At 38.6% G+C, this 17,845-nt stretch overlaps 1 protein-coding gene across 1 annotated transcript; it reads right to left on the reverse strand.

The window, feature by feature from the left end:
* Window positions 1-3,443: 3,443 nt before the first annotated feature.
* tgm5l (transglutaminase 5, like) lies at window positions 3,444-17,504 on the reverse strand. Its single transcript, XM_062996956.1, is given in 14 exon segments — window positions 3,444-3,639; window positions 4,764-4,900; window positions 5,390-5,547; window positions 7,213-7,410; window positions 7,511-7,533; window positions 9,471-9,774; window positions 12,239-12,342; window positions 13,096-13,225; window positions 13,308-13,485; window positions 13,591-13,719; window positions 14,618-14,736; window positions 14,844-15,066; window positions 17,085-17,269; window positions 17,453-17,504. Coding segments are annotated over 14 exon segments (2,055 nt in total). The 5' UTR covers window positions 17,460-17,504; the 3' UTR covers window positions 3,444-3,479.
* Between the last annotated feature and the right edge of the window lie 341 nt (window positions 17,505-17,845).

Raw genomic sequence — 17,845 nt, forward strand, 5'->3', positions numbered from 1 at the left:
TTAACCCACCACTGATCAATAACAGCTCCATCTACTGCAGTCAGAGCATGATACACACTCACAAACGCATTTCCTCAGAGAAGGAAAACGAAAGCAAAGCTCATCATGATGACACGACAAGTTTTCTTTTACCTTAGTTATAGTTTTAACAAGGTAGATTTCATTTTTAATTTTACCACCACTTTATCCTGGTCAGGGTGTCACTGGGTCCGGCTTCCTCTGAATCAATGGGCGCAATGTAGTAACACACCCCGGACAGGACGCCAATCCATCGCGGGGGCTCAGCCATCTCACAGACATGGCCAATAATGTCTGTATGTTGATGCCAGACCGGCCGATAGCCGGCCAATCCATCTCATAGCATCTCTCTCACACACACTTTTAGATTTACAGCATTTGGCAGATGCTCTTATCCAGAGTGACTTACAGAAGTGCTTTGTGTTTTCCTCAGTGAACATTTTCATACTTTAGTACAAACAGACGACGGGGTAAGAACACAAATCTGATCAAGTCTGTTAGATTAAAATACAAGTAGATGAATAACAGAAGTGTTTGTGTTCGTTTTAAGTAGACATTGGTAAGCGTAATATTAATCTTTATGTAAGTATAACTGTACTCCACCACCTGGGTGTTTGTATAGAGAGAAGCCTTGATGTCTGTCTTCCTTAAGTCCTGACACATGAAACAAGACAACACAGACTTGTGGCGTAAAGAATAAGAGATACAAAATGAGGTGCTGTTAGGTAGGTCAAGGTTTAAATTGAATGAGGGCAGCTACATGAATTCATTGAAGAAAATGCAGCAGTGGGGTGATGTAGCTTTGATTGGTTTGGTTTGGTTCCTCTCTACTGATGTTGATCTCCACCCTGGTTGAGGGTTAGAGCCGAGACTGACACACGCCCCCTCTGACACATGTGCTGCATCTTTTCACCTGCACGGGGCAAGTTCATGTGCAGATAGCTTTGTGTACAGAGAGACACATTCTGACCAACGCATTATCCCAGCCAGCAGATGTTGTAACTGCATCAGTTATGAGGTCCCGTTTGGCACTCCCCTTGAAGAACAGTCAATCTGGTGGGCGCCCAGCCTGTTGGATGGCAGAGCTGAGTTTCGAACCGTCGAGTTTGAAATCTCAGCTCTGGTGTGCTAGCGTGTGGCTTTAATTTAAATCAGTTGCAGAGATCTAATGGTGGACATGAGTTGACCTGCCAGGAGGGGTTGCAGTAGTCAATCCATTACTCACTCATTACACATAGAGTAAATTTTAAACGTTGAATGGTTTAGAGAGGTGGAGGACAACCAGAATATCCAGTAAAACCCATGCAGACATACAGTACATGGTAAGAATTAAACTCTTCTGTGTACTAGAGATCTGTGGCACTCACACTAACTCCTGATGATCAAACCTAATTGGAACCTCAAACAGATGGTTAGTCCATGTATTTTACCAAGAAACCCACAACATATTTCATAATTTAGGATAGAACTAACAGCATATTTTGCCTTTTAAGCTATAAGGAGTTTGTTAAGCTTGTGAATCACATGCTACAAAGTACAACATGTGCAGGGCAGAAGCCATTTAATAATTTAATACGGCTCAGAAATACTTTGTACTTTAACTGACGAGACACCTTAAAATAAATGGGCCTCTAACGCCCTGGGCTTTTTCTGTGGCACATAATAGAAGGCCATTACAGAGTCCCTGCTGATACCAACCACTCTCTTCAGTGCAATACTCCTGTGATATTAAAGTCTATTTAACTTGTAAGCCTTCTGTGAGACGCCATTGTGTTGGATTATTAAAGCACTATACTGCACTCTACTGGGAGAAATCTGTTCTATCAGCTTCACTGATCTGCTGTCGTGGAGGATGTTTGGCAAGAAATAAACCTCCTTCATCATCATCATCATCATCATCATCACCAACATGAAACAGCTTTTAATCCCATGACCGTGTAAAGCTGACTTTACTGTGGACGACATTCCAGCAAACAGCTTCTAATTAATGGCAGACTTGTTTTTAGTGGATCATGGGTTACATTCAACAATTTAGAAGAATGCTCATTTAGCCATAGCATGTTTTACCAAAATAAACAGTCGAAAATATTTAAGATAGAGATAATTTTTTTAATAAAGAGGAGCATCATGTTATGGAATTGCTTTTAGCAGCAGGGACTGACAATCTGCTCAGGATAGATAAGATAAATTAGTGCCATACATTTTCTTAGCAAGATACCTAAACTAAAATAAAAGTTTGTCTTTCAGCAAAACAAAGACTCAAAATACACTACCAAAAGAACAGTAGCTCTAGTATAAATAAATAAATTTGATGTATTGTGGGGCCAAGGATTCTAATCCCTATTTAACAACTCATCTCACTGATCCTTAACCAAGCTGACAGGACATTTTTAAGGACAAACAGACCAAAATCACTTCACGTTGAACTGAATTTATTCAAAAATGCCTGTATCAAAACATTTGCCTGTATTAGCTACAAAGGTTGATTCAACCAGGTAAACAAAGCGAGTGAATAATATTACAATAATATTAGTAGTAGTGAATTTATAAGTTAACACAGTAGCACAATTTCAGCCAGAAAACATATTAGGTAAATATTACACACAAACGTTTGTATTACTGTGTCAATACATAATAATTATATAAATAATGATTAATATTAAATACAGCCTTATGTTCAAGGGACTGGAGTTACTTGTCACAGTATTTTTCTGTCTTAACTGAAAAATTGTGATTTGCATCTTGGACAATTGGTTGTTTTTCTTGGAGGCTAAATTCTGTGTTTGGTGTCAAAATGGCAAATTTATACTGTATATTTATAATGTATATCTACATTTATATTGTACTCTTTTACCACAGACACAGCCTCATAACACAAGAGATGTAAGGGTTTGACTTCTTGAAGCACCAACTTGTATTCACTTTCCCATCTTTTATCTTTATTTTTCTTGTACATTTTGGGATTATTTGTAAATATTTCTCTGCATCACTTAAACACTGATGTAGAAACACCGCCTAGTGGCGGGATGCGGTCACTTTGCGGGTCACAAAATCGGCATGCATTGTGGGAGATGCAGTTTATGTATGATTTTACAATGTATTTTAAGACAATCATACATCTTTTAAACTCCCGCAGGCCACATAAAGGGCCTTGAGTTTGACATGTGCTTTAGACCAATAAATAATAAAAAAATGGAGAATACAATGACAAGGGAATTTTGGACAGAAATGGAAAATATATTAATATATTTTATGAAAAGTATATTAAATATACATTATTTACATACAAATGATATGCATTACTTGTATTACTAAAATACTCCTAATACTTTAGATGACCTTACATTTATAAAATATTATACATTAAACAAAGTCAGTGCCATAACAACAAATAAACAAGAACAATTAGAAAAAGATGCAATAATTAAATAAATAATAAATAACATTAAGTACAGTTAATATTAAGCTTGTTGCACTATGAAAGTTGTGAAGCCACGGATAGCAATGGGATTGTTATTTAGCTCAAGAGTGGCATGCAGCATCTTCTCTCCTGCCATCCTTGGTGTAAAGCAAACCTGGACATTCATAGTCTTTCCGGGCTGCAGATGCTCTATGGGGCAACTGGGAAAGAGAAAACAGATTAGGAAGAAGCTCTGTGGACCTCAAGAGCATTTGTTTCTGGTTTATTTTTTATGGAATCAGGTTTTTTTTTACACAAGTGTGTCCACTGTCATAAAATTCCTCAAAATTTAGCACAGTTACATGTTGGTCATGCATTATTACTACTGGCAGATGGCATCATGCATTCAAATGGTACTGTATTGGTTTGGTGTTATCTGCCAGGGAAGCAGTGGATTTTTATATTCACAAGGTAATTCATACTAATGTTTTATTTTACTTTTAATGTAATATTATTTACCAATTAATAGTACCAATTAATAGGCAGATAAGAAACCAGTAAAGGAGACACAAAGCCTTCCACGCCCTTCAGACGAAGAACCAACAACAGTACCACACAACCAGTGAAGTTTCCAGAAACACAGTCCAAAATCTGCTGACAAATGACCTGCCAATCCTCACAAATAACAGTAGGTAATAAAGCCGGGATATAAACAGCCCCAACAGGATACATCATTTTAACACGTAATGAGGTGCAGAGACTTCCCTTGAAGTGCTGAATATAGGAACAGGCACTGCCATTCATTTGCACCTAAATCTGCGTTCCTGTTGATCTATATGGCAGGTAGGCCCCTTATTAATAGGCTTTTGATGTAATAATAATTTGACCTTTGATGTAGTATCTATCTTACTTTAATTTAATGTTTTGGTTTTAGTAAACAGTAACAATGCTGCTTTGAGATATGTGCAGAAGTACACAAACACAGAATAAGTACACCTTGTTCGAATGTTTTATGACAAATTGTTATTTGTGTTATTCACCCCGCTTATCTGATATACACACATGGCTTGACGCACACAAAACAAAGTACAGTATCTCATCACTCAGTAACCGCACCCTGTCCAAGTATGTACTACAGGGTAATTTAGTGAGTGGGAACTGGCAACATACCATTTTAATGAATGAAACTGGAATTTTCCATCTTTTATTATGTGGCCCAGACATGAAGTATAAACACGTTCATAAATAAAACTTGTGTCAGACTGCTTTTACTGAATCAGACCAGATTATTAACTGACTACCGGTATTAGTAACTAGTGAGTGAATTAAAAAGCTTTCTATGTACCTCAAGAGCAGTTTGTCCTTCAGCAGGCTTGAACCAGCCACTGTCAACACTCCACTTACGGGTGCCAGGAATGGGTTAGTAAACTTCACAAAAGCAACCTGCTGTTTGTGGGTAACGATGGCTTTCCTATAAGGAATCTGGAACATAATGGTATAGGACAAAACAAGATTACTTTCTGCATGTGTAATGTGGTGTGATTTAAAACAAAAAAACTTGTGGCTAAGAATAATAAACCATGTTCTTAGAATTATACAAATACCAAAATATATACATATTTATAATTATGTAAAGTGGTAATGCCTCCATATCTTCTTTCTAACCCATTATAGCATACCAGCAAGTCATCCAAGCTCTGCAGGAGCCTATCCCAGCCTTTCAATGGGTGCAAGGCACACAGTAACACCCTGGATGGGACACCAGTCCATCGCAGGGCAGACAGACACACATACACACACACATACACACACATACACACACATACACACACACACACACACACACACACACACACACACACCCATTCACTTATAGGGCAATTCAAACCCAGAACCTTCTACCAGCAAGTTCAGGAGAACTTTATTATTAATACCTGTTAAAACTATTCAAATTTTAACTATTATTAATACCTGAATTTCGATGGAGGGGGAACTGATGTTGAACTCTTTAAAAGCCAGTAGACTGTCATCGGTTTCCACATCAGTTATGACCGCTGAGAGATTAACTAGCTGCTCATTTCCCAGCACAGCGTACTGACTGTACGGTATTTGGTGTTGTAGGATCAGTTCTAAGTAGAGAGCCAGGTAAAAATGGTTATTACACAACAGATGTCTAGCAGTGATAGCTTATTAAGCATGATCAACATGTGATAGATGTACACCTCTTTATTTAACTCCTTATTATACTTACCTAAAAATGGCAAACATTTAGTTCTTACAAAAAAAAAATGTTTGTATGAGTGGCAAATTAGTCATTATCTACTGGATGGGCTTTTTTCTATTAAATGAATGATGTCCTGAAAACCTAAACACTGCTGAACACAATAGATTAATCTCACCCACAGGATTAACTTATATAAAAATAAAACACACAAAATTCATGTTAATATTTAAATAGTCACCTGAATTACACTTATGTTTTTTCTTTACATGCCCCATCTGTTTTAGATGTGAAAATATATAAAATGAGCATCCAATGAGCATATTGTAAAATTTTGTTTAATTGGCCAAATCATTCATTAGACTGCAATAAGTAAAAGTCTATGAATACAATACAATAATACAAAAAGCTTAGTTGAATTCTTAGTAGAGTTCTATTCAATTCAATAGTTCTGCTAAAAATATGTAAATTATGCCTGAATAAAGGTAAAAAAAAAAAAAAAAAATTAAAAAAGTCTTTGTAATTGAAAATTCAAGCAATAAACTAATGGATAACTATGTCATATCCTTACGTATGTATTAATTTGTGTCCAGTACATTTTTACAATTATGTTTATAAACTGGCAATTTCAGCTTCACTGCAGCTTGTTTGAGGTAAATCAATTTTAGTGCTTAGTGACACCCAGCAACTCAATTTACTAAAGATGTGAACCAAAGTGAGGATGGTAACTTTAGACCATTTGCGCAGATGCTGGATCATCATACTGACATGTGGTTAAAAGAAAGTTTACTAGCACATACACCGATCAGCCATAACATTAAAACCACCTCCTTGTTTCTACACTCACTGTCCATTTTATCATCTCCACTTACCATATAGAAGGTCTTCAATGGTCAGCACCCCCACAGGACCACCACAGAGCAGGGATTATTTGGGTGGTGGATCATTCTCAGCACTGCAGTGACACTGACATGGTGGTGGTGTGTTAGTGTGTGTTGTGCTGGTATGAGTGGATCAGACACAGCAGCGCTGATGGAGTTTTTAAACACCTCACTGTTACTGTTGGACTGAAAATAGTCCACCAACCACAAATATCCAGCCAACAGCGCCCTGTGGGCAGCATCTTGTGACAACTGATGAAGGTCTAGAAGATGACCAACACAAGCAGCAATAGATGAGCGATCGTCTCTGACTTTACATCTACAAGGTGGACCAAGTAGGTAGGAGTGTGTAATAGAGTGGACAATTAGTTTACATGAGCTCCATCAGTGCTGCTGTGTCTGATCCACTCATACCAGCACAACACACACTAACACACCACCACCATGTCAGTGTCACTGCAGTGCTGAGAATGATCCACCACCCAAATAATCCCTGCTCTGTGGTGGTCCTGTGGGGATCCTGACCATTGAAGAACAGGGTGAAAGCAGATTAAATAATGATAAAATGGACAGTGAGTGTAGAAACAAGTTTTAATGTTATGGCTGATCGGTGTAGTTTTACTACTTGTAGCAATCAGCTGCTTAGTACTAAATACACACATATGCATGCAAGAACAAACACATACACCTACCTTTATAAGGAGCAATCTGAACTATGTTGTGTGCCTCCCAGAAGGTAAACAGTATACTGTTATAACTCTTCGCCTGAGCGTTAACATGTTCCCGCACTGTTCTCGGCAAGCTGTCCTTGTTTGTGATGGTGACTAAGAAGTGAATGCTTTCTCCAATGATGCTTTTGTGAATGGTTAGACTCACAGAAAGACCTGATTCTATGCAGAAAGGAAACAAAAACCCCCAATGTTTAATTTGTTTTATTTAAATTAATTTCAATAGCAGTTTTACAGTATTAGAAAAATGAACTGTACTTACCAGAGCTCTTGGTTAAAGTAGGTCTTAATGCTAAAAGCAAATAATTTCGTTATTTTTTATATATACAGTTATATATATATATATACAATTACTGACTGTAGTCTATCTGTTTAACTACACACTGTTTTAGCCTGCTTTCACCCTGTTCTTTAATGGTCAGGACCCCCACAGGACCACCACAGAGCAGGGATTATTTGGGTGGTGGATCATTCTCAGCACTGCAGTGACACTGACATGGTGGTGGTGTGTTAGTGTGTGTTGTGCTGGTATGAGTGGATCAGACACAGCAGCACTGATGGAGCTCATGTAAACTCATTGTCCACTCTATTACACACTCCTACCTAGTAAGTCCACCTTGTAGATGTAAAGTCAGAGACGATCGCTCATCTATTGCTGCTGTTTGAGTTGATCATCTTCTAGACCTTCATCAGTGGTCACAGGATGCTGTTCACAGGGTTGGTGAACTATTCTCAGTCCAGCAGTGACAGTCAGGTGTTCAAAAACTCCGTCAGCATTGCTGTGTCTGATCCACTCATACCAGCACAACACACACTAACACACCACCACCATGTCAGAGTCACTGCAGTGCTGAGAATGATCCAACACCCAAATAATCCCTGCACTGTAGTGGTCCTGGGAGAGTCCTGACCATTGAAGAACAGCATGAAAGGGGGCTAACAAAGCATGCAGAGTAACAGATGGACTACAGTCAGTAATTGTAGAACTAACTGGACAATGTAGTTGTTGTAGATAAAATGGACAATGTGTGTAGAAACAAGGAGGTGGTTTAAATGTTATGGCTGATCGGTGTACATACATACTGTATATAAAATCATATAGTGAGAATACTTACTCGAATTTCGGGATCTGAAAGATGACCGATGGCCTGCAATGACAAAAAATACAGATTTTAACACTTATTCTTTAACAGGTCACATTATCACAAGTCCTCATACATTTCTCTGCCTGCTCCATCTGACACCATGGAGACAGAAAAAAAACTAATTTACAAAAACATGATTACTGGGAATATATCGTTAGTGGGTTGTGTAATTTACTTCTTTTTTTCACCCGAGCGCCCATACAAATAAAAATAAATGATTTCTTTATTTCTCCATTTATTTTAATACACTATTGTCATAGTTATCTGCTCAGTATAACAACGAGTTTTGAGTTTAATTAGTATTAAAATATATGAGAGTATTTTTTAAATGGGCAACTAAAATACATAGTATGACCAAAAGTATGTTGAAAAGTATCTCTCCTAATTATTAGACAAAGGTGTTTTAGCCACACCTCTACACCAGTTTGGTGCAGTGCATTTTCCTGTTTAAACTTGACTGTGCACTTGTGCACAAAGGAAAGAACGTGAAGACAGGGTTTGACAGGTTTCGTGTGGAGAAACTGTAGTGACCTGCACCCACACATTCAGGATGATTTAGAATGCTGATTGTGAGCCACACTTTTGCTCTTAACATCAGTGCTTGGTGCCACCAATGCTTGTGCTTGTTTCTTATATTAATATTGTTTGTTTGTTTATTTGGATTTTAACGTCATGTTTCACTACCCGTTACACAAGATTCATCAGTTCACAAGGTTATATTGAGCACAGTCATAGACAATTTTTTATCTCCAATTCACCTCACTTGCATGTTTTGGACTGTGGGAGGAAACCGGAGCTCCCGGAGTAAACCCACACAGACACGGGGAGAACATGCAAACTCCACACAGAAAAGACCCAGACCGCCCCACCTGGGGATCGAACCCAGGATTTTCTTGCTGCGAGGCGACAGTGCTACCCACTTAGCCACCGTGCCGTATACTAATACTGTAAAATTGTATTAAATACTATGTAATACAGTTACCTGGACCTTACTACACATCAACCATAAAAAAGAAAGACAAATTACTAGTTGCATTTAAGTAATTAATAGCACTAAAAATGTAGATCCATTGAAACATTGAAAGGTAATGTCACAAAGACACATACTGTATTATAGTTTAGTACACACAGCCCATCTCTTTACCTGTTTTTTTGTAGGAAGCGGTGATGTTCATTGGTTCGTTGGAGCCCGGACTCTTGGTACAGATGAGAGTGCCTAATCTGTCTTTTTCAACAATGTGGCTCAACACTTGTTTCCCTCGCCAAATGTTCACCTGCACACTGGCATTCATTTCAGCATAGACTAAAGGTACGTCATAGAGCTTGTCGATCCGACGCTCCCGAATGGCTTTTACAGGGGCAGGACCGCATTTGTACTTTCCTGTGATGGAATGAGATATGAGATCATTTAGCCAAAAGGTTTCCATTTAACTCCACTGTACACTCAATTACCAGTTTATCAAGTACACCTATGTTACATGTACACTCATGTACTATCAGGGTGTGTATTTAAACAATTACTGGATATAACCGGTTAACATAATAGTATGGTACCTACAGGATAATGGCACAGTGGTCTGGGAATTTAAAGTGTACTATTGTTTATTGCTCACTGGCCACTGCAGATGCAACTACCCTATTGAATATTAAAATATTAAAAAGAGTAGATTAATTGCTGCACCTAATGCATTTTGTACTAGTGCAGCTCAGACAACCATGCCACTGTGTGCTAGAAAAGTCATCTATCCAAGCAATATCTTGCAGTTTTGGTCCTATAGTGGTCAACTGTGGTCAGTTGTGCTTAGCTAAACTAAAGATGTGCTACAGTGCTACAGGTACAATAAGTATGCACTTTTTTTGTACTATATTCAATCAATAATTAAATGTAATAATATTTGTTTCAGTAATCTTTGTGGGTGCCATGGCAACAATATACGAGGGATCTTCAGAAGGTTTCAGATACTTTTATATTTTGGTTGGAAACTGGATGGGAGGAGTAGTAATTGGTCATGTCTGAGAGACTGAGAGAGACGCTTATAGTCCGGATTTAGCAGCATCAGATTTCCATCTATGGAACAGCAGTGCATCAGTGGCTACGTGCTCAATCAAAAACATTTTGATGGGGCCACTCAGGTGGGGCAGCGGTAAAATTCACAAGCACACCAGAGCTGGGCTGGGCGGCTATAGGAACAATGTTTGGCTGTTGTTTATCCAGGAAGAAAGCCAGATAGAGACCTCATAACTGATGCAATTATGGCTGATTGATGGTGTCTGCACAGAGTAGAGGAATAATGCTGATCAGGGTGTGGCTCTCCGGGCACAAGGCTGATCGCATATGAACGTTTGGACTACTTTTAAAGTCGCCCTGTTGTGTAGTATAAAAGTATACTTTTAAATATTTAAAATATTTAAAATATTTTTTAGAATTTACCTACCTAACCCTACTACCATTGGTTAAAATAATTTGTATACATAGGTGGATTGTCTACTCTCTTACAGATGTTTGATCTATTGCCAGAAATTGGCTGGCTGCCCTGCGTTCTCTGTAAGCTAGTTTCAGCTAGTTCAGTATGTATTAGCAACGTGAATAACATAAACTGTCTCTTCAATATAATTGGTCAATGAAATGACGTGCATTGTTTTAGCCAGTTCTGTTGATATAGGTATAATAAAAAACATGGCATGTCATCGACCAATTATATTAAATAGTTGTATATTGTTTGTTTGTTTGTTTATTAGGATTTTAACGTCATGTTTTACACTTTGGTTACATTCATGACAGGAACAGTAGTTACTCATTACACAAGATTCATCAGTTCACAAGATTATATGGAACACAGTCATGGACAATTTAGTGTCTCCAATTTACCTCACCTGCATGTCTTTGTAGTGTGGGAGGAAACCGGAGCACCCAGAGTAAACCCATGCAGAGAACATGCAAACTCCACACAGAAAGGACCCGGACCGCCCCACCCGGGGATCAAACCCAGGACCTTCTTGCTGTGAGGCGACAATGCTACCCACTTAGCCACCGTGCCACCCATTTGTATATTGAACATCATTCATTGATTGTCTGTTTTGCCAGACACACCCTGAACAGGTCCTCAGTCCATCAGGGCACACACACACACACACACACACACATTTATACACACACTTACTCTCAGGGCAATTTCTAGTAGCTTCTAGTAGCTTTGTAGGAGGAAACCCATGCAGACACAAAGATACCATGCATACTGTACACAGAAAATTGAGAATCGAACCCAGGCCCTTCTTGCTGTGTAATGACAGCGCTACTCAATACACTCTTGTGCTAACAATTTTAGTAACCGTTCAATGCAACTATTTACAAACTCTTGTGGAAACATACGTCATGACAGTCTTGGGATTTAAATATGTTCTTTTTCTGTTCTCGCATTATATCTAATCACCCTGTCCAGTTTTCTCTCAGCCAAACCCTGCAAAACGACCACTGTTCCAGGTACTAATAGATAATTGTTAGTACGGTTCATCCCTGGAACTTGAGGTTACTTAGAAATGGCTCTACATGATATTGGCTCTCTATAAAAGAATAGTCTCAGTTCCTATGTGCTCTCTAGTGTCATTAGGTATTGTAAGAGAAGACTTGAAGATGTTATCTTAGCAAAGAAAGGCTGCACTGTTAAATAAAGGGATGGCAACAGTTCTAAAAAGGGAACTTAAAAAGTTCTCACAGCCCTTTTTATTTATGTTTTCCAGGTACGCCAACATTTTAGGAGGGGACTAAATGAGTTCATCTGTAAGCTGTGCTTAATAATAATCAACGTTTCTGCGAGTACTTCATGCAGGAAATTGACAGTACTGACCTTCACTTTTCTCCTGTGGTGTAGGGTCGAGCACCTGCCAGCCATCGAAGCCTGATCCCAGATCCCCCCGTTTCATCCAGCACTCCACCCACACATGAAAATTCCTGCAAAGAAGATACAAAAGGTGTAAAGCTCCAGATTTTTGCCCTTGGTACTGCTAATACAAGATAGAGTATAGTATAAGGATGCATTCACATGAGAAGCGGCAAAACCATTTTTTGCACTGACTGTTCCGTTGTTTTTTATGGAGTGTGGTGGTGCTGTTTAGCTTGCCGCTGCACTTCCCTAAGCAATGTGCACTGTGCTATTCTGCTGCACTGGGCTCGTGATTTTTGCGCTTGCTGTGCCACTTAAAGTTCACCAGTTTGCCGCTGACCTCAAAGCGCCTTCAATTAGACGAACTGATTGATATGACATAGTAAAATGACAGGCAGTAGGAAAAATGCTTAATGTGAACAAAACTTAACGTTCAAATAGTGGGGAGAACATATGACCAGTAACAATTAAGAGAGGTTTAGTGTTCCTATGTTGTTCTTTTAGTACATTAAATCACATTAAGCTTTTTTAACAATAAGTGTTTTAGACTCTCTTGGAAAAGCTGATTCTCACAATTTCTCAGCAACCCGAGCTATAAAACAAGTTTAAAAGTGAAACAGTGAAAAAAATATAACTTAACATATACATATGTGGACGTTTTCAGAGTGGATTTGACAGTTATTTTACACAAATGCATATTCATGTCGTGGTGCACTTTGATGATGTTTTACCGCACTGCTCAAGCCAAGCTCTGAGACTCGCGGTTTTGCCACTTCTCATGTAAATGTGCCCTAACAGTCCAACAACTGTTCTAAACTCACCAGATGCTATCACTAGGAAGCTTTTCACCTTTCTCAGTGTAATGCTCCTCAATCACCAGGTTTGCATTGGTGTCGTGACCTGAGTTATAGTTTGTGACTACACGAGTCGGGATGCCAAGGACTCTCATTACTGATAAAGACACACCGTGACGTGTTAGAACACGGATATAAAATCTGTTTAATAACAGCACTTAGGAAACATAATGTAATACCTGTACACATAACAGCTGCAAAAACCCAGCACTGGCCATACTTAACGGGTTTGCAGCCTGACCCGGCCCACTGTTTTAGGATGTTTCCACTTCCTGTCCACGTCGATGGGTTGACACCATCCCTGAAGTCAGCGGACCACCTTCCATCTAGCACGCCAAGGTCATCGTTAGCGTTGATCTGCTCAATGAAGATCAATGAATGAATGAATGAACACAACTTTTTTTTTTTATTCAATAAATAATTAAAATAAGAGAAAAAAGGCAGGACTGAGAAATCTCTCACCATAGCCGAGACCACTCTGCTGATGTAGATAGGATCTTTACGATGAGCATAATCAGTTTTTTTGTTTGTAATGTGTTCTGGACTCACATTCAGGATCCTCAAACAGATGTCCAGGATTTCACTCTCATACTACAAACACACACCCAGTATAATATGTAAGCTTATTTAACAGCCACTTACACTGATCAGGCATAACATTATCACCACTAATATTGTGTTGGTCCCCCGTTTGCTGCCAAAACAGCCCACTAGACCCCTGAAGGTGTGCTGTGGTATCTGGCACCACGATGTTAGCAGCAGATCCTTTAACTCCTGTAAGTTGTGAGGTGGGGCCTCCATGGATTAGACTTGTTTGTCCAGCACATCCCACAGATGCTTGATTAATTTTTAAATAAATTAAAAAGTATATTTTCATGGGTATGGGTGTATTAATGTGTAATTATGGTGTGGACAAAAGGTTTTTTTTTTGTTTTTAAGTTACTAAATCACAATTATATACACAGCTGCACTGTGCAGCTGTGTGTTTTATTAGGATTAGTACCAATTAACAGTATATATTAGCTATAAAATCTTAGATAATTGGCACTTTTCGATATGAGATTTATGGCAATTAATGCATAAATTAATAAATAAATAAATGCAATTTTAAAGATGCAAGTGGACACCCAAACTGCTAGAGCATCAGTGACAAAAACTGGCAAACTGTCAAGGCATCAGCAAAGCAAAACATTGGTTGCCAGTGCAAATTATAAGCTTTAAAATGCAAAACGTTGTATCAATTTTGCAATTTGGTAACACTTTGGTTACATTCATGACAATAACGGTAGTTACTCATTACACAAGATTCATCAGTTCACAAGATTATATTAAACACAGTCGTGGACAATTTAGTGTCTCCAATTCACCTCACTTGCATGTCTTTGGACTGTGGGAGGAAACCGGAGCACCCGGAGGAAACCCACGCAGACACTGGAAAAACATGGAAACTCTACACAGAAAGGACCCGTACCGGAAGTATTAGTCTTACCAGATCAAAGCTCCAGGGCCTGGGGATGATGTTTTCTGCCGTTCCTTGGTATAGCACACCAAAGTCTTTCCTCACATACTCTTCCCTCTGACTCTCATCAGGCAAGAAGACAGAGTCAGCTAAAACGTAAACAAACATCATATCCTGTTAATGTTTCCCATTCACATGAGTGCATTACAAATATTGTAACCACTTTTTAACTTAAAAAGTAAAACTGTAGGCTTACCACTGCACCATGGGTTGCAAAGGAGGGTGACGTTGCCGACTGTGCAGCTATATTGCTCCGAAGATGACATGAGCAGCAGGTTTAGTCGATACACTCCCACAGTAGCATTGGCCGGACTGAGCACACACACACAGACTTTGTAAGGATCCACTGTGTTCTTCTCATAGTAGGCACACCACTGGTCCTGCAAACGCTCGCTTTGAAAGGTCATAGGAATGTCATACTGCATAACTGTACCTGTAGGGAGGGAGAACATGTACATTATAGTTTTACACATTATACTTTAAATGCAGGTGGACAGTTTCAATGTTGTTGTTTCAATGTTATTTATTTTTACCGATAGCTACATTCTGTTTGGGGTTGTGGTGGATCTGGTATCTCTGGGTGCAAGGCAGAAATACACCTATGTGCCAAACCATCACTGGGCAGCACACTGTTACCAGCCATTTACAAACTAATTTAACCCCCCCAAATATATCCACACAGACATGTGAAGAACATTGAAATCCCTTTACCAACAGTGACCAGATACAAGAATTGAATCCAAGTACCCATGTTGATTTGCGGCAACCACATTATTATTTATACAAAGCTAATACATTACTTAGATAAAGGTTATTAATAGCAGCACAGTTTATTAATGTCATACAGACTGATGTTTACATTAGATAGCAGAGTGGTGGACAAAAGGTGTGTCTGTGACACATTCTTCAGTGCCAGACTCATCTGAGTATGTTCAAAACTGTTGATGCCCTGGAATTTTCACACACAATCTCAAAGGGTCTCACAAAGGGCAGCTGTGACTGCAGGATTTTATAGCAACCACACAATAGCTTTATCTGAAAAGGCTGATAAGGTGTTTTAAGACCAAAATAATTAAGGGCCATTTCCATCCCCGAGATATAACATGTATTAATGTATACAACTTTAAAATGCATTTATTAATTAAGCAAAAATATAATGACTAAAATCTTTAGAAATGCTTTTTTCCGCCGCTCAAGTGGTGCAGCGGTAAAACACACTAGCACACCAGAACTGACATTTCGAACTCGTTGGTTTGAATCTTAGCTCTGCCATTCAGCAGGCTGAGCAGCTACACGAACAACGATTGGCTGTTGTTCATACAGGGTGGGAGCCAGAGCCGAGACCGAGAAAGATGCAGTCTTACTTTCCTCAATCGGAAGTGGAGATCAGCATTGGTAGAGTGGAAGCGTAATGCATTCGGGTAATTGGATTTTAGCATGAACTCCATGCTGCTATATTTCATGTATTTACTAATCAGTCTTTACTTTCAGTCCTGTTACTCATATAGCCTACAGCTCTTTCACTTATGACCAATACACATTCTGAGTGGTTAAGTATGTATTACTAGATTCAGTGTTGAACAAAGATAAAAAGTCGAATTACTACACACAAATGGCACCCATTCAGTGAAATGGCCCTTAAACAGGTCATTTTGGTTGGTATGAAAACCCTTTGTGGATATGGCTGGTCACTCCTGCTCTAGAGTTACCACAAAATAGTGCAGAAAACAAAACAAACAAACAAAAAACATCCAGTGAGTGTCAGTTCTGCATGTGAAACACCTTGTTGATGAAATAAGCTGAAAGATACCATTATCTTGTTTTCAAGACCGGTTTGAGATAACAGGACAGCTATTTTAACTTTGGTGAACAGAAAAGCATCTAGGTATACAAAGCTCATAAACCCTTTAGGTGAATGGGCTACTAAAATACACCAGATTTACTATGGTGAGTCTAATAGAGTAATTGATTTGACTAGTCATTTTAGGAAAACAGCATGTGACATGTACTATCATAGCATCACATATTATTACAACTGTCATGACAAAATACAAATAACATAACACCATCAATGTTTTAGCCAATTATGACAGCATACAACATCCAGTATTTTATCCATTATGTAGTTTCATCATCCTTAATGACTTTATTTTTCCAAGATCTTCCTAGAAACTAAAACTGTTTTTGGTAGTGGATCTTACAGTATAAATGAATAAAAAGATAAACACCACAGTAAGGTTGTACCAAACACACAAATGAAGACAGAACCTTATATGTAAGAATCATAAAATGTTATCAATATTAAATGTAAACTATGTAGATGCACATTTAGATGAGATTTGAACATATTAAATAATGGTCCAATTAAAAGGCACAGTTTTTGTATACACAAAAATCTTAATTCAGATACCCGTCCACCCAACACACACACACACACACACATACCTAGCTGTAATCTTAACATCATTTCATTTTTTCTTGGACTGTAGGGTCTATTGAAGACCAGAGTGAGCTGAAACGGCTGTCCTCTTCTCACTACCAGTGAGGTGGATTTAAGCCCTTCTGTTCTGTGGTTTGCATGGTTCTGAGTTAGATCCATGCTAACATACTGAAGCTTTATAGCTGCACACATAAAAAGACAGATCCAAAATCATTTGTTACAGTAATAAAAACATGAACATGGAAATGTTAAACTGTGAAGCAGATAGATTTTAAGCATTAATTTTTTTTAAATTATACAGTTCTAGTTTCTACAAATCTAGCATGTATTTGAAATTAAAACATATGCACAAGTACGTGACTCACCTGACATTTTTTAGTGCGTCTGTGTGCCGTTGAGCGTGGCTTGGAATGAACTCATCATTCATTTTTATATACTGGCTCATAGACACTCCTGCCAGAAAAAAAAGTTCTACCTAAGAATTTGCTTGGTAACAAAACAGGTTCCGTTAAACATCAAAACACCAGCAGTACTACAACATAGCACATACTGATGCTTTCTCCAGTGCTTACGCAATATAGTGGGTATGTCTTTCGGTGGAAATCCAATGGGGGTCAAAGAGCTCAAGGGTGACTAAGTGAGCAGTGTGTGAACCAGTCTCTGACGGGCGAAAAAAGCATTTGACAACTGCATGTGAGTGTGTGTGTGTTAGGTATGCCATCCTTGGTCAGTATTAGAGGCGATTTGACTAGGTTATT

The sequence above is a fragment of the Trichomycterus rosablanca genome, chromosome 6 (assembly GCF_030014385.1).
Source record: "Trichomycterus rosablanca isolate fTriRos1 chromosome 6, fTriRos1.hap1, whole genome shotgun sequence".
In the NCBI taxonomy this organism is placed as follows: Eukaryota; Metazoa; Chordata; class Actinopteri; order Siluriformes; family Trichomycteridae; genus Trichomycterus; species Trichomycterus rosablanca.